The sequence below is a fragment of the Staurois parvus genome, unplaced genomic scaffold (assembly GCF_062004578.1).
Source record: "Staurois parvus isolate SC_StPar_1 unplaced genomic scaffold, SC_StPar_1.0 ptg001730l, whole genome shotgun sequence".
In the NCBI taxonomy this organism is placed as follows: domain Eukaryota; kingdom Metazoa; phylum Chordata; class Amphibia; order Anura; family Ranidae; genus Staurois; species Staurois parvus.
Genome location: NW_028319526.1, coordinates 1 through 22,162, shown reverse-complemented (window position 1 = coordinate 22,162; position 22,162 = coordinate 1). Strand labels below are relative to the sequence as shown.

At 49.3% G+C, this 22,162-nt stretch overlaps 1 protein-coding gene across 1 annotated transcript; it reads right to left on the bottom strand.

Annotated features, from left to right (window-relative positions):
• Positions 1 to 279: 279 nt before the first annotated feature.
• Positions 280 to 18,526, bottom strand: LOC149434587 (pleckstrin homology domain-containing family G member 5-like; the record flags this gene model as incomplete). Its single annotated transcript, XM_089663607.1, has 6 exons — positions 280 to 4,487; positions 6,271 to 7,302; positions 8,547 to 8,695; positions 12,361 to 12,476; positions 16,436 to 16,568; positions 18,407 to 18,526. Coding segments are annotated over 6 exons (1,560 nt in total), but the record flags the coding sequence as incomplete, so codon positions are not given.
• Positions 18,527 to 22,162: the final 3,636 nt, after the last annotated feature.

Here is a 22,162-nt window from a genome sequence, read left to right as displayed (position 1 = left end):
CCCTGATCTGCATGAGTTGTGTAGAGAAGCACAGAGATCAGAACCAGAAATCAGAATACTGAGGCAGGGTGCTGTGATGTTTTTAGGAAGATATGTACAGCACCCCTCCCACCAGCCCTGATCCGCATGAGTTGCATAGAGAAGCACAGAGACCCAGTGATGACATCATTGGGACTAAAACAAAAGTATGTCATGAAAACCACAAAATAAAAGCAAAACAGACTTCAGATTTCAGCCCTCCAAATCTCCGACACGAACCTTCAGCGCGACATTTGCAGGTTTTTTTGAATTAATAATTTTTATTTCAAAATTATTAGGAAAACTTTTCCACTTTTTTTACAAAAAAATGATACAAGTTTAAAGAACTAATGAATGCTTAATAAATAAAAAAAGAAAGAGAAAAAAATAACGTCCGGCTCGCCATAGAGCGCCGCCGGCAAAGTTACATTATAATGTACAAGAAGAACCAATCAGGACATCTTATCCGCTGCCTACAGGTGATGGGCGTGGCCATTCCGAGACCATTCAGAACCGGCAATGGGCGTGGCCATTCCGAGACCATTCAGAACCGGCAATGGGCGTGGCCATTCCGAGACCATTCAGAACCGGCAATGGGCGTGGCCATTCCGAGACCATTCAGAACGGCAATGGGCGTGGCCATTCCGAGACCATTCAGAACCGGCAATGGGCGTGGCCATTCCGAGACCATTCAGAACCGGCAATGGGCGTGGCCATTCCGAGACCATTCAGAACGGCAATGGGCGTGGCCATTCAGAACCAACCGAATCGCTCGGTGGCGATGTCACAGAATCCTTCGGAGCTGATAGGCTGCGTCCTCTTCATGGCCGCCGCCCCCCCCATCACCCATAGGCCGCTTGAAGGAAAGTTAAAAAAGGAGACCACTCAGAGAACATGGATGTCAGTGTTTTACATACGTGATGGAGACATGCGCAGATAATACGTAATATTCCTGTACAGGTAGCTCATTAATAATTCCACATTAGCGAATATATATTTTTTTTTTTACAAATAAAGTGCCCTTCGAACATTTAAATAAAGTCACAAAAAAAGCGTAAATCAACAAATATTTCCAAGAAAAAAAATAATAATTTAAAATGTTGGCAAGCACCATGTCCAGGGTGTGCGTGTGTGTGGGGGGAGGGGTAATACTGTCACTGTGCGCTTACGAAAAAAAATGGCCGCCTTAGAAAAAAATGGCCGCCTGGGCTGCTGTGGAGACAGAACGAGGCATGCAGGGATGTTCTAAAGTCACTGTCCCATGTCAGATACATGGGGGGTGGGGTCTATGCAGGGGCGGACTGACAACTCATGGGGCCCCCAGGCAATGGGAAATCATGGGGCTCCTGTGTCCTCACCCACACTCAAACCACACCCAAAAAAGCCTATGAAAGGTACCATGGGCATCTCATGGGGCCGCCTACTGACCCCGGGCCCTCACAATAGGAAATCATGACCCGGGTCCTCGCAAAAGGAAATCATGACCCGGGCCCTCGCAATAGGAAATCATGACCCGGGCCCTCGCAATAGGACCCCTTCTGTTCCCAGGCAATAGGAAATCATGGGGCCCCTGTGTCCTCACCCACACTCAAACCACACCCAAAAAAGCCTACAAAAGGTACCAGGGGCATCTCATGGGGCCCCCTACTGAGTCGCCCGAGTTCCCAAATGGTCAGTCCGCCCCTAGGTCTATGTAGGAAACGTTCGTCGTGAGGACCTGACAATCATTTGGGGGCAAAAATTGCCGTATTTCCTCTATTAGGTGTGATTCGTGTATCGTCATCGCCACCTAATGGCCGTAATAGTAAAAAAAATCTTATGGTGGCCACTAGATGGTGCTGATCTAGGATTCACACCTAACAGATAAATTTCGGCAATTTTCACACAACGAACGATTTATACATCGATCCCCTAGGCCTTGGTCAGCATAGGAGAAGGTGGGTGTTGGCTCGCCATCGCAACCAGCATCTTGTCTATAGGGCCCCATTCCTGTACCCCGGCCTGAGGACCTGTATCCGCCACGTCTGACTGACCATAAAAGCCTATAGGGAAGCAAGATCCACTGAAGCAGGTCAGGAGTAGTGATGAGCCAGGGTTCCAAACCTACGGGACCCTATCAGATGATTGCAGGTTGCTGGCCCAATCAGTGGCAGCCGTGGAATTCTCCACCAGGCAGCTACACGTAATATATAGGGGTGGGAATGCTGGTGACACCATTGAACCAACATGGCCATATCTAGTCAATGGCGTTGTCCAAGCATGACCATGTGGCCATATTTGGATAGTGCCATCAGCCAACATCCGCGCCCATTTGTTACGTGTGGCTGCGGGGTGAAGAATTCTGTGGCCGCAGCCGATTGGGCCAGTTGGTGAGAGCATTGACCTAATATGATTACATGGCCATACCTGGTCAATGGCGTTGTCCAATCATGGTCTGGGGGCCATATTTGGATAACAACATCAGCCAGCATCCCAGTCCCTTTGTAAGTGTGGCTGCAGGGTAGGGACTGCCATTGATAACACCATTGACCTAATAAGGCCATGTGGCCATCTCTGGTCAATTGGGTTGTCCACGTATGGTCAGGAGGCCCTATTTGGAGTGTGACGTCTGCCAGCAAGCTCACCTCTTCATTATGTGCACTAGCGGGGAAGGAAATTTCATTACTGCAGCTGACTGGACCAGCTGGTGACAATGTTGACCTATTTATGGCCAAATCTGTTCAATGGCCAAATTTGGATATTGACATCCGCCACCACTCTTGGTCCCAGTTAGGTGTCGGGCAGGGAATTCCATGGCGGCAGATACATGGACCGTCGGCCAGATATCATTTGACGGCATCCTTTGGGTTTGGACCAACTGCGGGTCAAAAGGGGGTCAACTAATTCTAAAGAGCTCATTCCCATGGGCATAGAGGCCCATACAGCGCACTCCAAACAGCCGTGGCCCGTAGCCAGTAGATATTGATGGATGAAGCAGCTGGATAGATCTTCCTGCACATCCGTAAAGCGGTGGATGCACGGCCCTGGATGCCCATGGTCAGGTGCGGACTGACCATTTAGCCACTTGGGCACTGCCCGAGGGCCCGGGGTCAATAGGAGGCCCCGAGTTGCCCCTGCTGCCTTTTATAGGCTTTTTTGGGTGTGGTTTGAGTGTGGGTGAGGACACAGGGGCCCCATGATTTCCTATTGCCCGGTGGCCCCATGAGTGGTCAGTCCGCCCCTGCCCATGGTCCCTCTGCAGGCTGTATGGGCCCATGTGAAAAAGCCCTACATGGTCTCAGAAGCTTCTCAAACGGACGTCAAACTAATGCCATCAACACAAGCCCAAAGGCCGTTGAGGGCCCCTGCACAATTGCGTGGTGCCGTAACGTCGCACGCCAACGCACCTTGTATGCTGCCAATGGCCCCTAACTTCCCAAAAAATGACATGAACCAATTTTCTAGGGCAAGTGCATCAGAATGATGAACCCCCCCATGCAGTAACACCGCAACGTGGGAGTGTCCATGGGCCCTTCCTGCTGCTGTCAGTAAAGCGAGGATAGACCAATACCTCCCCACCGGTCATTCTCCCCCCTCTGGGGCCCAACATGCCTTCTACCACCCAAGGTCATAAAATTCAACTTTAAATGGTTGCTATGGGCAACACAGACAGTTCTTCTTTCAGACACTTTGCTAGGAGTCTTCGTATGTGTAATCGAAAAAAAAAAAATTCACTTGCTTAAACCCATCCAGCAACATCCCAGGATGTCGTGATTGGACGCCTAGCTATACGCCGGTGACGCCGGTGACGCCGCCACGTCATAAGTGCGTCCTACGTATATACAGAAGAGTCATCCTCTGACTTTGGTCACCTACAGAAGCCTTCTGAAGAAGAAGAGCAGCAGCTCCACGGAAGACCCGCATGGAAATACCTCTACTCCGTCCAACGCCCACAAAACGCCATTCCTGGCACCAACTCAACAAAATGGCGGCAGTGACGTAGTGGCAGGAGTCAGCACGTAAAAATATCGAAGGAACTCGGAATGGAGGGACAGGTGCGCGAGGGTTTCTCCAGGAGTCCAGGCAGAGATGCGTTTTCAGGGGAAATCTCGGGATCTTCCCGGTCCGGAAACGGGCTGAAATTTTACGGCATTTTACGCCGCGACCGGGTTTTTTTTTTTTTACCCTCTGCAGAGTTTTTTTTTTTTCAAAACTCTTTATTGCTCAAAGTGCAAACGTAAGTTCGGTTTGTAGTTTTTTTTTGGGGGGAGGGGGGATGGACACGGTTTTCCAAAAATGTTTGGAAGGATCCAGTTGCTTTGCCGTTGATGCGTCGCTGCGGTAAGCGAGGTGGCGGGAAGGGAGGTCCTTCTGGAAGACGCCATCTTGAAGGAGGCGGTGAGAAGCCTGGAAATCGTCCGCCTGGGTGACGCAGCTTTATTTACACCTTTGCTGGCAGGCTTGTGTCCGCTCCGCGATATTAAACCTCACTGGAAGAAAAAGGAAAACAGAAAAGTCAAAAGGTAAAAAAGAAAAAATGGAACAAAACGCAATTTTGTCGCGCGGCAATCATAGCAAAATCGCACCACATTGGGGAATGAAGGCCTCTGCTGTGATTCCAAACCGCCTAATGCAGGGGTGTCCAACTGTGGCCCTCCAGCTGTTGGTGAACTACAAGTCCCATCATGCCTCTGCCTTTGGGAGTCATGCTTGTCAGTTTTGCAATGCCTCATGGGACTTGTAGTTCTACAACCGCTGGAGGCCACAGTTGCCCACCCCTGAATGTGGGGCCTAAAAATGTCTGTGTCCCCGGCAGAGAGATTTCTCATCACTTCCTGTCCTGACAGGAAGTAAAGGAAATCTAGTCAACAAGGACAGATAAGATCGGGCTCTAATGCCAGCCATACATGGATTCGAATTCCGAACGATTTTTCATCCGAAAATCGGTAACGTCTTTCGCTCGGTAATCCGACGGCACCATCATTGATTTTGAAAATCGGCCAACCGAGTCATAAAGTTCACCCCATATAACAGACAAAACTTCTGTTCCTTCCAGGTCACGGCTCATGCGCATATTCTATTTGGAAAAACGATTGTACAATTTGATCATCATTGAGTCGAAAATCGGTCGTTTTTCACAAATTTCCAACATGCCGATCACTGAAAAGGGGAGGAACCACGAAAATCAGCCGGTGCCATTAACCCCACTAACAGAGCGAAAATTGGTCAGTTCCATTAACCCCACTAACAGAGCGAAAATCGGCCGGTGCCATTGACCCCACTAACAGAGCGAAAATCGGCCGGTGCCATTGACCCCACTAACAGAGCGAAAATTGGTCAGTTCCATTAACCCCACTAACAGAGCGAAAATCAGCCGGTGCCATTGACCCCACTAACAGAGCGAAAATCGGCCGGTGCCATTGACCCCACTAACAGAGCGAAAATTGGTCAGTTCCATTAACCCCACTAACAGAGCGAAAATCGGCCGGTGCCATTGACCCCACTAACAGAGCGAAAATCGGCCGGTGCCATTGACCCCACTAACAGAGCGAAAATCAGTCATTTTTCACGAATTTTCCAATATGCCCGATCACCGAAAAGGGGAGGAACCACGAAAATCAGCCGGTGCCATTGACCCCACTAACAGAGCGAAAATCGGCCGGTGCCATTGACCCCACTAACAGAGCGAAAATCAGACGATCATTCTTACGTTTTCTCTTGGGTCGATTTTCGACCCATGTATGGCCGGCCTAACCCTTCCTTGCTCTGTCCAGAACTAAATCAAACCATCGGTGCCTACATAATGCAATAAAACGCACCCTTTTTTTCACGCGTTTGCATCCACGGAGAGCGCGGCTTCTGTGCTGGGAGCGCGCTCCCTGTGACCGAGCCGTCATAAACATTGCCTGGTCTCCTGTAATGATCGGAACCTGGAGGGAGTGGCTCCTGATCATGTGATCACTATACCCATTGGTGCCTACAAAATGCCATAAAATGCACCCTTTTTTTTTTCACGCGTATGCGTCCACGGAGAGCGCGATTTCTGTGCTAGGAGCGCGCTCACTGTGACCAAGCCGTCATAGACATTCCCTGGTCTCCTGTAATGATCGGAACCTGGAGGGACTGGCTCCTGATCATGTGACCACTATAACAGCCAATCCCAGTAGTCATGTGATCAGGCAGTCAGTCCCGCCCCTGAGGAGTACAGACCCATTTAAAGGGATGCTGGGAAGGGGTGAAGCTGGACAAAGATAAAAAGTGGAGGACACTTACGAGGCCGTCAGAGTTGAATTGAGCAGTAAAGTGGTTCTTATCCTGTAAAGCTGGGCCAGGGTAAGTTTCCTGTGCTGGGCCATCTGAGGATCCGACATTGTACTCTTGGCACAGCCAGGAGCGCTAGCATCGTCCAGTTCCCTCCCAATGTCCTCGCCACACTGTTCGGGTAAAGAGCTACCATACACGTGGGACTCCGGGTCGAACTCAAACTCCGGGAGAGAGTCCAGCTGATCTGACAGCGGGTCCGTTAATTTCTCGTTGTCATCGTCTTTGGAGAATCCCGTTTCCGCCGAATCGGAAAGGTCGGAGGAGCTGCTGCTGCAGCTGCTTAAATTGACCACTTGAACCCCCGTGCAGTCCGACTGGGATCTGGGCTTTACTAAGTGCGCCTCAACGTTCTTCGACGAACGTTCCACCAAGCTAGTCCTTTTGGCAAAATGCCAACCGCTGCCATCGGTTTGGCCGTCGGAGTCCGTAAAATGTACTGGTCCCGGAGACATAAAAAGTTCGCACAAGCTTTTACTTTGGGAAAGTTGGGTTTCGTCTTCGGTGTGGTTGGTAGGACTCACTGACATCAGCTGGAGGAGACTGGCTTCTGACTTGGACTTCAGGACCTTGGACTTGCACGGCAAGAGCTGGACCGGGGTGCGCCGTTTGAGTTTCGGGGACAAATTAGAACGCTGGGAACTGACCGACTCCCTCTCTTCTTCTGTCAGTTCTTGTTGTTGACGTTCCACAAACTCCTCCAGCGAGGTGGGGGAGAGGGTCCCGTAGGCGCTGTCAATGGAGGAAGACCTACACCCATTGGGCTCCAGTGTCAGGTAGTTGGAATCCCCTACTGGACTCGCCTCCGATGTCTCCATACTTTCAAACATCTCCCTGGTGGGTGTTAAGGAGGATGCCGTGGTGCTGATGGAAGTCTCGTCAGACTGGGAGCCAAATGGGCCTTGATCAGCTTCGGGAGAAGAGAGGTCTTCACCGGCGTCAACCACCACTACCGATATGGTTTCTGTTGAGCTGTCTGAAGGACTGTAAAAAAAAAAATAATGTATAAACTATTAATGAGCCAAGATAGAGATTCACCCACAAAATTGTCAAAATGAACACCAAAGTGTAAAGAAAATAGCTGCAGATAAAATGGGAGTTGGACCACCAAGCCCCCCTAAGAGCCCTCAGTCCCTACAGTGTCTCTCAACCTCCCATAGTGGACCTCAGTGCCCTTGACCTCTCATGGTGCCACCAGGCCCCCTAAGAGCGTTCAATCCCTCCATTGCCGCTCAACCTCCCACAGTGGCTCACAGTGCCCCTTGACCTCTCATGGTGCCACCAGGCCCCCTAAGATCCCTCAGTACCTACAGTGCCCCTCAACCTCCCATAGTGACCCCTACAGTGTCCCTCAACCTCCCATAGTGGCCAGCAGTGCACCTCAGCCTCTCATGGTGCCACCAGGCCTCCTAAGAGCCTTCACTCCCTACAGTGCCCGTCAACCTCCCATAGTGGCCTGGAGTGCCCCTCAACCTCTCCTGGTGGCACCAGGTCTCCCTAAGAGCCCTCAGTCCCTACAGCGCCCCTCAACCTCCCATAGTGGCCCACAGTGCCCATCAATGTCTCATGGTACCAGCAGGCCCCCTAAGAGCCCTAGGTCCCTACAGTGCCGCTCAAGCTCAACCTCCCATAGTGGCCCACAGTGCCCATCAATGTTTCATGGTACCAGCAGGCCCCTTAAAAGTTCCTACAGTGCCCCTCAACCTCGCATAGTGGCCTGCAGTACCCCTCAACCTCTCTTGGTGCCACCAGGCCCCCTAAGAGCCCTAAGTCCCTACAGTGCCGGTCAACCTCCCACAGTGCTCCGCAACCATTCATGGTGCCACCAGGCCCCCTAAGAGCCTTCAGTCCCTACAGTGCCCCTCAACCTCCCAAAGTGGTCTACAGTGCCCCCAACTTCTCTTGGTGCCACCAGGTCCCCTAAGAGCCCTAAGTCCCTACAGTGCCGGTCAACCTCCCACAGTGCTCCACAACCATTCATGGTGCCACCAGGCCCCCTAAGAACCCTCAGTCTCTACAGTGCCCCCCCCCCCAATCTCCTATTGTCTGGAGTAAATCTGTCCATCCACCAGTGGAATTTCGTTTTGCTTTAAGAACATTCACTCAACTTTCAAACATTTGTCGAGTCATCGAATGTGCTGAGAATTTTTGTACGACATTCTACGTAATGTCCGGCCGTATTTGGACCTTGAAGACCATGTGACTGTAGGGTCGTAATACGGTTTTACCTGCGGGGGATATCTGCGCTGCTTCGCCGGGGGATGGTCGGTGAGCTGGGAGTGGAGGTCCCGCTTTCCATGTCCTCCTCCTCCTCTGGAAGGCGAGACCCTTGTTGCTGGCTCTGCACGTGCTCCTGGCGTAATCGTTGCAGGAGGTTCTAGGAAAAGAGAACAGTACAGTTTTTTTTTGTATGACAGACTGCTAATATCCTATTGGCTGTTGTGGATTGTGGCTCTCGGCATTTGAACTGAAAATAGAGCATTTGGCCAGCAGATGGCACTAAGTAAATAGAGTTGATACTTGGTGCCATCTAGTGGCCAAAAGTGGTATTTTCCATTTTAAATCAATGAACAACATTTGACCAACATAGGAAATAGCCGAATGACATTTGATTGTGAACACATGAACACGGGGTGTCACCAGACGCATTGCTGGGCATTCTTGTTATAAATTCACCCCATAGTTTGATCTTTTATCTTGTAGAGCAGTGGTCTGCAAACCGCGTCCCTGGGGACCAGATGGGCCCTTTGCTTGCCTTTATCGGGCCCTTGAAGCATTATTCCTGCCACTGACATCAATGATGGGGGACTATTCCTGCCACTGACACCAATGATGGGGCACTATTCCTCCCACTGACGCCAATGATGGGGCACTATTACTACCACTGACGCCAATGATGGGGCACTATTCCTCCCACAGACGCCAATGATGGGGCACTATTCCTCCCACTGACACCAATGATGGGGCACTATTCCTCCCACTGACACCAATGATGGGGCACTATTCCTCCCACTGACACCAATGATGGGGCACTATTCCTCCCACTGACACCAATGATGGGGCACTATTCCTCCCACTGATACCAATGATGGGGCACTATTCCTCCCACTGACACCAATGATGGGGCACTTTTCCTCCCACTGACACCAATGATGGGGCACTATTCCTCACACTGACACCAATGATGGGGCACTATTCCTCCCACTGATACCAATGATGGGGCACTATTCCTCCCACTGACACCAATGATGGGGCACTATTCCTCCCACTCTCACCAATGATGGGGCACTATTCCTCCCACTGACACCAATGATGGGGCACTATTCCTCCCACTGACACCAATGATGGGGCACTATTCCTCCCACTGACACCAATGATGGGGTACTATTCCTCCCACTGACACCAATGATGGGGCACTATTCCTTCCACTGATGCCAATGATGGGGCATTATTCCTCCCACTGATACCAACGACGGGGCACTATTCCTCCCACTGACACCAACGATGGGGCACTATTCCTCCCACTGACACCAATGATGAGGCACTATTCCTCCCACTGATACCAACGATGGGGCACTATTCCTCCCACTGACGCCAATGACGGGGCACTATTCCTCCCACTGACACCAATGACGGGGCACTATTCCTCCCACTGACACCAATGATGAGGCACTATTCCTCCCACTGATACCAACAATGGGGCACTATTCCTCCCACTGACACCAATGATGGGGCTCTATTCCTCCCACTGACACCAATGATGGGGCACTATTCCTCCCACTGACACCAATGATGGGGCTCTATTCCTCCCACTGACACCAATGATGGGGCACTATTCCTCCCACTGATACCAATGATGGGGCACTATTCCTCCCACTGACACCAATGACGGGGCACTATTCCTCCCACTGACACCAATGACGGGGCACTATTCCTCCCACTGACACCAATGACGGGGCACTATTCCTCCCACTGACGCCAATGATGGGGCACTATTCTTCCCACTGACACCAATGATGGGGCACTATTCCTCCCACTGATACCAATGATGGGGCACTATTCCTCCCACTGATACCAATGATGGGGCACTATTCCTCACACTGACACCAATGATGGGGCACTATTCCTCACACTGACACCAATGATGGGGCACTATTCCTCCCACTGACACCAATGATGGGGCACTATTCCTCACACTGACAGCAATGATGGGGCACTATTCCTCCCACTGACACCAATGATGGGGCACTATTCCTCCCACTGACACCAATGATGGGGCACTATTCCTCCCACTGACACCAATGATGGGGCACTATTCCTCCCACTGATACCAATGATGGGGCACTATTCCTCCCACTCTCACCAATGATGGGGCACTATTCCTCCCACTGACACCAATGATGGGGCACTATTCCTCCCACTGACACCAATGATGGGGCACTATTCCTCCCACTGACACCAATGATGGGGTACTATTCCTCCCACTGACACCAATGATGGGGCACTATTCCTCCCACTGATGCCAATGATGGGGCATTATTCCTCCCACTGACACCAGTGATGGGGCACTATTCCTCCCACTGATGCCAATGATGGGGCATTATTCCTCCCACTGACACCAATGATGGGGCACTATTCCTCCCACTGACACCAATGACGGGGCACTATTCCTCCCACTGACACCAATGATGGGGCACTATTCCTCCCACTGACACCAATGATGGGGCACTATTCCTCCCACTGACACCAATGATGGGGCACTATTCCTCCCACTGACACCAATGATGGGGCACTATTCCTCCCACTGACACCAATGATGGGGCACTATTCCTGCCACTGATACCAATGATGGGGCACTATTCCTCCCACTGACACCAATGATGGGGCACTATTCCTCCCACTGACACAAACTATTTCTCCCCCTAATACGAATCATTGGCCATTGATTACTCCCACTGGGCACAGTCCAGCCCCCCAAAGTCTGAAGGACAGTAAAATAGCTTTTTCTTTAGAAGGTTTGGAGACCCCTGTAGTAGAGCTGTGCAAAGGGGGAAAAACAGGCAACAGTGCCATCATCAGGCTGCGACAGGTATAGGCACACCAGGTTTTCATGTTTAAAGTGACTGTAAATGAAATATGAACAAGGCACATCGTGTACTTGTCTCAGTCTAGAGCACTCAGCGTCATTTCTGTCTGCTGCGTCCTTCCTCTGCTATCAGCATGAGTCATGTCTGACAGGTTTTCCTGACACCAAGAGATAAAAGGTGACAGGGGAGGGACTTCCAGCACACAGCCTGTGATTGACAGCCTCAGCTCTGTTCCTGTGTGCTGTGTGAAGGGGGTGTGTCCTTTCCCTCCAATCAGCTCTCACAGAGCTCTGCAGAGTGTAACTTCAGCTAGTCCCCTGCTTTCTGAAAGATCAGACAAGCTGTAAACATCCTGCCCTTTGAACAGCTATAGAGGAGAGAAGACTGCAGATAAACAGATACAACTGATGCAGAAAGATTTGTTTAATCTCTGTGCATCACCTGAGACCGGTCACCTTACTGGGTGTATGGAAGGATCTACAATCCTTTCTCTCCAATCAGTTCTCCTCACTGAGGTACACAGAGTGTCAGGGGGGGATGACTTCTAGCAGATCAACAGTCTCAGCTCAGTTTCTGTGAGCTGTGTGGAGGGGGGGGGGGTGTCCCTTCCCTCCAATCAGCTCTCAGAGCTCTCCACACTGAGCTCTGTAGTGTGTAATTTCAACTCTCTGCCTCCCTTTTTTCTGACAGTTCAGAAAAGCTTTCTAAATTTGGCCTTTGAATACCTGTAGAGGAGAGAGTGCTACAGATAAACAGGTACAACTTATGTAGGAGGATTTGTTTCATTTCTGTGTATCACCAGTACTTTTTGTTTTCTGACAGCTCAGACAAGCTTTATAAATACCGGTCTTTGAACACAGAGGAAGAGGCTCTCGCAATTGCAACCCATCCCCCCCCCCTTGTTTCCCTGCATTTTCTAACACTGAATGCGTTGCAAGAAAACGCATGGACTCACCTGTGCGTTGTAAATAGCCTCCACCCACCCCCGGCACAGCGACTGGCCGCTGGCTTGAAACGTATATGCGGCAACGGCGCTTCTGAACTCGTTCAGGTAGATCAATAGGAAGGAACCTGGAAGGAGGAGACAGGAAAATATTAAAACAAAATCAAGGCTCCATTCACACGTCTGCGACCTCAGGATCATGCGACTTTCATTGACCTGATGGGACTCTGACGCAACTGTGAGGCGACTTTGACGCGGATGTGATGTGACTTTGATGCGGATGTGATGTGGCTTTGATGCGGATGTGACTTTGATGCGGATGTGATGTGACTTTGATGCGGATGTGACTTTGATGCGGATGTGACTTTGATGCGGATGTGATGTGACTTTGATGCGGATGTGATGTGACTTTGGCGCAGATGTGATGTGACTTTGGCGCGGATGTGATGTGACTTTGATGCGGATGTGATGCGACTTTGGCATGGATGTGATGTGACTTTGGATGGGTGTGATGTGACTTTGGAGCGGATGTGATGTGACTTTGGCGCGGATGTGATGTGATGTGACTTTGGAGCGGATGTGATGTGATGTGACTTTGGCGCGGATGTGATGTGATGTGGCTTTGGCGCGGATGTGATGTGATGTGACTTTGGCGTGGATGTGAGGCGACTTTGGTGCAGATGTGATGTGACTTTGGATGGGTGTGATGTGACTTCGGAGCGGATGTGATGTGATGTGACTTTGGATGGGTGTGATGTGACTGATGCGGATGTGATGTGACTTTGGCATGGATGTGATGTGACTTTGGATGGGTGTGATGTGACTTTGGAGCGGATGTGATGTGATGTGACTTTGGAGCGGATGTGATGTGACTTTGGCGTGGATGTGATGTGATGTGACTTTGGCGCGGATGTGATGTGATGTGACTTTGGCGTGGATGTGCGGCGACTTTGGTGCAGATGTGATGTGACTTTGGATGGGTGTGATGTGACTTTGGATGGGTGTGACTTTGGCTTTGACCAAGGACGACTGTTTGTGCTGTACAATGTCGCACGAGTCGCATGTCTGACGTTGGGAGGGTTTACATTGAAGTCTATGGCCCTCAAGTTGCATGAAAGTCCAGCCAAAAGAAATGCAGGAGCTACTTTCAAGTTGCTGCGATTTAAAGTCGCACATATATAAATGGTACTTATCGGGAAACACGGGGTGCGGCTTGTCATGTGACTTTGGACCCCAAAGACAATTCACACAAGTGTGATTGGGCTCTAAAGGACGCAACGTGCGACTTGTCTTTGGGGTTCCAAAGTCACATGACAAGTCGCACCTCACGTTTCCCGATGAGTACCAACAATCAGCCCTTCCTGAGCCTACCGTGCATGGAGGTGCGACTAGGTGGAAACCATCACACCACCAGCCCCAGTGCAGATGTATGGACGATCGCCTGATGAGTCGCTCAGTGAAGGCGGAGCTGGGGATAGCGAAGACCTCGGTCGCACCAATCCGACTGTGAAGTTGTGGGACTTCACCTGATTTTAGAGAAGAATGCCGGTGCGACTTCAGGTGCGATGTCTATGCAAGTCGCACCTGAAATTGCAAAGAAGTGTATGCCGAAGTCAGGATCACACCGATGTGACCGCATCGATTGCAGACAAAAAGGTGCGACTGGTCATGTGATTTGAAAGTATCAAATGGCCTGGAAAGTCACGCCGGCACTAATGCAGGCCATAGACGGGTCGAAAAAAGTAAAAAATCGGTCATTCTATAGGCCGACGTTACCACCAACAGTAAAAAAAAAAAATCGGCCAATTTCCGTCCCGCCTACAGCCGGAATTTAATTACTTCTGTCCCTGCAGAGAGCTCCGCTATTATATTTGACATGAAAAAGTCTTGTGGTTGCAACAATGTATCTATTTGTATCCATTTGTATCCATTTCGGATACAGATGGTTTTATTTGGATACAAATGGATACATTGTTGCAACCGCAAGACTTCATATAAAATATAATAGTGGACTGGAATTCTTCTTCTTCTTCTTCTTCTTCTTCCAGGTCACGGCTCACGCGCAGATTTTTTATCGGTAAAACGATCGGCCGGAAAGTATGGAAAGTAGGAAATCTTGTCTTTGTAGGACACTTTTTTTTTATATTTATATATATTTTCAGTGTCTTTAAACTACAAATTGTCTTCCTCAGAAAACGCGGATTTGTCCTTTAAGAATGAAAATTGTGCAGAGGGTCTGCTGTATATCCGGCAGGTATGTATCCTCCGCCGCGGTGCGCCTGGTTTCCTCCAGTCAGTGTTTGCTCCGGACACACAACATCAGATCTCCAACCAAAGGACAATATTTATCTTTCATCTCCGAGGCACATCTGCTGCATGGACAAAGTCCTCCGCACGGTCCCGGCCGCTGAATGTTCCACTACCCAGAAGTCAGTGCAGATAAATGAACATGCAGCATGTGCGGAGGAGGCGCTGGAGACGCCCGGAGAAGACTGGAATGTCCTAACCAGGCAAGCAGAGCCGGGACCAGGTCTATTAGAGCCGGGGGGGAATGTGCCAAACTGCGCCCCCCCCCCAAGATGTATGAGCAAAAATCTCCCTGCCCAGAAAAAAAAAAATTGTGCACTAATCTGCACGCTTACCCCCTCCTCTCATTACAGAGCCACCCCCTGCTGAAATCTCCCCTCCTAGCAGGAATATTTGCCTCCCCCCTCAAATTTCCCCTCTGGCACAAATCCCCACTCAAAATCCCCTCCTTCCAGCACAACCCCCCCCCCCAATCCCCCGACTTAGCAAAAACCCTCCCCCCCTCAAATTTCTCCTCCCAGCACAAATCCCCCCTCTTAGAATAAACCCTCCCCCCTCAAATTTTCCCTCCCAGCATAAATCCCCCCTCCCAGCACAAACTCTCCCCCCCCCCCCTCCCCCAATACACCCTCTTAGCACAAATCTTCCCTCCCAAATTTTCCCTCCCAAATTCTCCCTCCGAGCACAAATCCCCCTCCAGTCCCCCCTCTTAGCACAAACCCCCCCTAAAAATTTCCCCTCCTAGCACAAATACCCCCCAATCATCCCTACTAGCAGAAACTACCTCCCCCCCCATAAATTTCCCCTACTAGCACAAATACCCTCCTCCCTCTACCATATGACCTCTACTAGCAACTCCCCCACCCACCTCAATTTCCCCTCCTTGCACAAATCCTGTTCCCCCATCCCCCCTCCCAAAACAAATCCCCCCATATCAACACTCCTAGCACCCCCCCCCCCAAAATTTCCCCTCCTACAACAATTCTTACCCCCTGCCTCAAATTCCTCGTCCCAAGACAAATCCCCTCCCCCCAATCTCCTTGCAGCATGACACTGCAGTGCCCCTCCTGCCCACTCCTTGGCCCGGCCCTGCAGTTAAGTCCTTGAAAGAAGATCTAATATTCTCATCCAGGCTTCCTCATCCAGGGCTCCTCATACAGGGCTCCTCATACAGGGCTCCTCATACAGGGCTCCTCATCCAGGCTTCCTCATACAGGGCTCCTCATACAGCGCTCCTCATACAGGGCTTCCTCATACAGGCTTCCTCATACAGGCTTCCTCATACAGGCTTCCTCATCCAGGGCTCCTCATCCAGGGCTCCTCATACAGGCTTCCTCATCCAGGCTTCCTCATCCAGGCTTCCTCATCCAGGCTTCCTCATCCAGGGCTCCTCATACAGGGCTCCTCATCCAGGGCTCCTCATCCAGGGCTCCTCATCCAGGGCTCCTCATCCAGGGCTCCTCCTGAAGTTGCTTGGAGTTCTTTGGGCTTTAAGCAATGGCGGACGGATCTCCCACCTTCACTGATCTCCAATGCAAGGGGGGAATCCTCCACTACTTCTAAACTAACCAGTAATGTCCAAGTGGACACTAAGCCGGGGTTCCCCAAGAACCTGAAAATGATTTCCGGGGTTCCTCAGGGGTAACAAGGTTGAGGAGAGATGTCCTAAGCCAAAGAGCCGCCTGTGATTACGATGATCAGACACAACCCAATGCTGGACAATGCTTCTCTTGTTATGGATCGGCAAACGTTTTACCGGGAAGAGAGGACGTCAACCTACCTGCATCCTTCAGCTCCCTACAGACGATCTTGTCCACCAATAGCGGCTGGCGGATCACTTTGGTCCTCTCCGCCTTCTTCACCGGCTTCGTGATGAGGAACAGATCCGTGAACAGGAAGCAGTAAACGTCCATCTGAAATTAGGAAGAGGTGCATGTGGTGTGAAAATCTTGGCGCCCCATGGGCACTACCGAACCCATAGGCACTACCGAACCCATAGGCACTACCAAACCCATAGGCACTACCAAACCCATAGGCCCTACCAAACTTGGAGTTCAGCTCCATGAAGGTCGAAAATTCCTCGCACTGCAAGGGTTAACTGTTCGTTTAAAGGGATTGTAAAGGTTCAGATTTTTTTTTTAAACAACAAACATATTATACTTACCCCCGATCCTCCTCTTCTCGGGTCCCCCGACAGCGCTCTAGGCCCCTCCCCCCTGCTGAGTGACCCCAGAGCAAGCTGCTTGTTCTGGGGGCACACGTGCATGCTCGCTCCTGAGCCACCGTTGTGTGTCTATGAGACACACAGAGTGAGGCTCGGCCCCGCCTCCCACTCCCTCCTCAATAACTGTGGTCAGCCAACCCACATGGAAGAAAAATTTATTTTTAATATATTCTTCCCAAATATATTGACATATATTTGAAATACTACAATTTTGGCCATATTCAATATATTTAAAAAAAATAAATTTTATATATATATATACACACACATATACTGTATGTTGAGATGCATTTTTTATATATTACAAAATTTTCAAATATACTGTATGTCTTTAAAAATAAATTTAATCTACATTTTTGGAACGCATTTACAAATATATGTTAAAATGACTTTTTTATATTGTTAAAAAAACTGAAGCATATATTTAAAAAATATATATATTTTAAAAAGATTTTTCATATATTTTGTAATATATAAAAAATATGTTTAATCTAAATTTTTTGGAATCAATTTACAAATATATATGTTAAAATAACATTTTTATATGTCAAAAAAAAAATCTGAAGAATACATTTTAAAACATATTTTTAAAAAATATTTTTCATATATTTTGTAATATATAAAAAACGCATTTCAACAAACATACATATATATATATATAAATATATTGAATACGGCCAAAATTGTAGTATTTCACATATATGTCAATGTATTTGGGAAGAATATTTTAAAAATATATTTAAAATATATTTTTCTTCCATGTGGGAATGGTTTCGGCTGCTGTGTCTCAGCCAATGAGGAGGCAGATCCCCGGGAGAGCTTCTGCTCTCATGCACATCTCTGGAACGGGATCGTGCTCAGGTGTGAAAGGGAGGGGGGGGGGGGGGTGCTGTGAAGGTTTAGACCTTCAGCCTATAGAAGCACTTTAGGTCTAGGAGACGCAGGGGCGGACTGACCATTCAAGCACTCAGGCACTGCCCGAGGGCCCAGGGTCAGTAGGGGGCCCCATGAGATGCCCCTGGTACCTTTCATTGGCTTTTTCATATGCTTTTTTGAGTTTGGGCAAGGACACAGAGACCCCATGATCCCCTATTGCCCGGGGGCCCCATCAGTTGTCAGTCCGCCCCTGAGGAGACATAGAAAAGAATCCTCCACACCGGTCCCCACGGTGTCTTCCCCCCATGCTCCAGTGATCTAAGGTCCTGACACCATCAACACTGATGCAGGGCTCATAGCCCTGCATTGGACTTGATGACGGCAAAGGGTGGTCCACCACCTGGGAAACAAGAGGATCAGGAAAGTAAAAAGTAATTTTACTCTCCCTTAGACAAGATGAGCAATTAACCCTTGCAGTGCAGATGCAGCAATGCAGTGGCATCTATGATCTACAGTACCTAAAGCAACATTCTGATTGGCTACCGTAGAGTACAGCACACCGATGCTCTTTAATCATTTATTTGTACGTAATTTATGGTGTCACTAGTACGGTACGTAACGTATATATATGTAAATCGCAATAATAATCACCTTGCTGTCTTTTCCTTCCTTCATCTTCAGGCTGCCTTCCAGCAGTAGCTGCCTTGTGTCCTCCGGAGACGTCCCAATCATGGGTGTCGTCAGATCCAACTTGCAGAACTCCTTCAAAATCTACACCAAGTAAGAACAGCCGCCATCATTATTGAAGAATGAATTGTTACAATGAGTCCATTGTATACATATATTAAAGTGAATGTTCTACACTAGAAGGGCCAACAGTTAGTGGACACCTGACCTTCACACCTATATGAGCTTGTTGGACTTTCCATTCCGACACCATAGCCAGTAATAGGATTTGGCCGACCTTTGTGGGGCTACAACAGCCTCCACTCTTTGGGGGAAGGCTTTCTACAAGGTTTTGGAAGAGGTCTAAAGAAATCTGAGCCCATTCAGACAAAAAGAACATTTGTGAAGTCAGGTACTGATGTTGGGTGAGAAGACCTGGTTCACAATTCTGGGTGCTCAGTAGGGTTGAGGTCAGGGCTCTGTGAAGGACACTTGAGTTCCCTCACATCAAACTTGTCAAACCAAAGATATGTCCATATCTTTGTGCACAGTCATGTTAGAACTGAAAATGACCTTTCTAAGACTGGTGCCGTGAGGATGGAAGGCTATAACTAGAGATGAGCGAATCGAACATGACGAAGTGGAATTCGTTCCGAAGATTTGGAAAAATTCTATTCGCGACGAATCCGAAGATTAGCAAACTTCGGATGCACGAATCGATTTTTCCCAAAAATGGCGGCGACATGTGTGGCGACGGAGAAAATGGACAGAGAAGATGGGGCGGGGATCTCTGGGAAGGCGCGCAGACAAGGCGCGCTGACCCATAATGCATTCATGACATGTGATCGCATTAGCCAATCAGCAGCCAGCCAGCACTGTGTAATGGTGGAGCTATAAATCGCGGCCATCTTAGAATTCTCCATTAGCCTCCGGTCATTCAAGAGAGACAGACCTGTGTGTATTAAGGGACAGAGTTAGGGCCACAGAGACTTTAGGGCCACAGAATCGTTACTCAGGGACACAGAATCGTTACTCAGGGACACAGAATCGTTACTTAGGGCCACAGCTATCAAAGAATCGAAAATTTAAAGTGACATACACCCTTTTTTTTTTTGGTGGCTGTCGTGCACAGTTGGTGCTGCAGTTTGCCGATTGTGTACAATAAACTGACTTTCTGCTTCACAACCACTATTGTACGTTCAAAGAGTTAGATCCATTTACACGCCGGGTGGCGGTAATATTTTTTGGGTGATTAGTGCATTCCAGTGACATAAACGTACAGTTTCCAGCCAACGGCAAGCTGCAATTGACCGATTGTGTACAATAAACTGACTTTCTGCTTCACAACCACTATTGTACGTTCAAAGAGTTAAATCCGGTTTTATTTTTGGGGTGCTTATTGAATTAAAGAGTATGTCAGACAACACGCAGAGGAGTGGCAGAGGAGGCAATGTTTCAGGAGCGAGCAGACGTGGCAGCAGAGGAAGGGGTCGAGGCAGCACTAGTCGCAGCCAGAGGCCAGTGCTCCCGGTGTCATTCAGCGGTCGTGTCTCCACCGACAACCCTGCCGTCATCGATTGGTTGGCTCGGTCGTCTTCCTCTTCCCAGGTCACCTCTGACACCTACAGCCAACGGTCGGTGGGTACGTCAGACACAACCGTTAGTTGGCATGGCCCGGGACCAAGCCCACTGAAATCACGTGTCCTCGACCTGCCCCTGTCCTTTGGTGTTCCCTCACCAAGCGAAGTATCGCATGCTGTGGGCTCAGCCCCACTGTACAGTGAGGAAGAGCTAACAGAGGGCGGTCAGGAACGGGGGGAGACATCCGCCTCTTCAGCAGCCAGGCGAAGAAGTACTGGCGAGGAGAGTGGCTCGGTAGCCGGTCTAGAGACAGGTCTGTCTCCTGACCCACACGCAGCCGAGGGGGCTAGTAGTGAGGCGGAGACCCTAATTGATGATGATGAGGCTGATCGCACTTGGCAGCCTCGTCGTCATCAGGCTATTGCTTCCGCATCATCAGGAGAAGAGGGTGCCAGCTTGGCAGCGAGCAAAACAGTCGGTGGGTTGCCCAGGAGGCAGCAGGGTCGCAGCAGTGTGACTGCCCAAATGAGTGAAGTGTGCGGTGATTCTAAGATCGACGGCACTCATCTGCATGTCATACTGACTGACAGTATTATTTCTCTTCCCCAGCAGACTCCAAGGGCATTTAAATTAAAGGTACAGTGTTCTGCACTAATATAAAGGCTCTCTGAAGCCTAGAAACACCCTTTTTATAAGTTAAATTTGCAGCGAATATATTCGGCTCGAAGCGAATTTTTTCGGCGAATTCGGCGAATCAGCCAAACCGAATTTTTGAATAATTCGCTCATCTCTAGCTATAACCCCAGGTCATCCAAAAGAACATTTGTGAGGTCAGGTGCTGATTTTGGATGGGAAGACCTGGCTCACCACCGGAGTTCCAATTCATCCCCAAGGTGTTCAGTAGAGTTGAGGCTGGGGCTCTGTGCAGGACATTCGAGTTCCTCCATACCAAACTGGTCAAGCAATGTCCTTTATGGAGCTGGCTTTTAGCAGTCATGTTGAAATTGAAAAGAACCTAAAACTGGTGCCATAAGGATGGAAGGCTATAACCCCGGTCATCCAAAAGGGCATTTGTGAGGTCAAGTACTGATGTGAGTTGAGAAGACCTGGCCCACCATTGGCAATAAAATGTATCCTAAAGGTGCTCAGTAGGGTTGAGGTTAGGGCTGTGTGCAGGACACTCGACTTCCTCCCACACCAGGACTGCTCAAACCATGTCTTTATGGAGCTGGCTATAAGCACAGTCCTTGTTTGAAATGGAAAAGGGACCTTTCCAAGAACGTTGCCATGAGCCTGGAAGTGCAGAGGAAGGCTAGAACCTCCGGTCCATGCAAAAAGAGCATTTGTGAGGTCCAGGTACTGATGTTGAATGAGAAAGACCTGGCTCACGATGCCATTTCATCCCCAAAGGGCGTTCATTAGGGTTGATGTCAGGGCTCTGTGCAGAGGACACTCGAGTTCCTCCACACCAAACTGGTCCAACCATGTCTTTATGGAGCTGGTCCATTCTGGTCAACCCATGTCTTTATGGAGGTGGTACAAACCGGTCAAATCATGTCTTTATGGAGCTGCTCTAAACTGGTCAACTCTTGTCTTTATGTAGCTGCTCTAAACTGGTTAACCCATGTCTTTATGGAGGTGGTACAAACTGGTCAACCCATGTCTTTATGGAAGTGGTGCGAACTGGTCAAACCCCATGTCCTTTATGGAGGTTGTACACCCCGGTCAAACCATGTCTTTAGGGAGCTGCTCTAAACTGGTCAACTCTTTATGGAGGTGGTACAAACTGGTCAACCCATGTCTTTATGGAAGTGGCGCGTACTGGTCAACCCGTCTTTATGGAGGTTGTACACTCCCGGGTCCAAACCATGTCTTTAGGGAGCTGCTTTAAACTGGTCAACTCTTTATGGAGGTGGTAAAAACTGGTCAACCCATGTATTTATAGAGCTGCTCTAAACTGGTCAACCCATGTCTTTATGGAGGTGGTACAAAACTGGTCAACCCCTTGTCTTTGTGGAAGAGGTACGAACTGGTCAAACTATGTCTTTATGGAGCTGCTCTAAATTGGTCAAACCATGTCTTTATGGAGGTGGTACAAAACTGGTCAACCCATGCCTTTATGGAGGTGGTACAAACTGTTCAACCCATGTCTTTATGGAA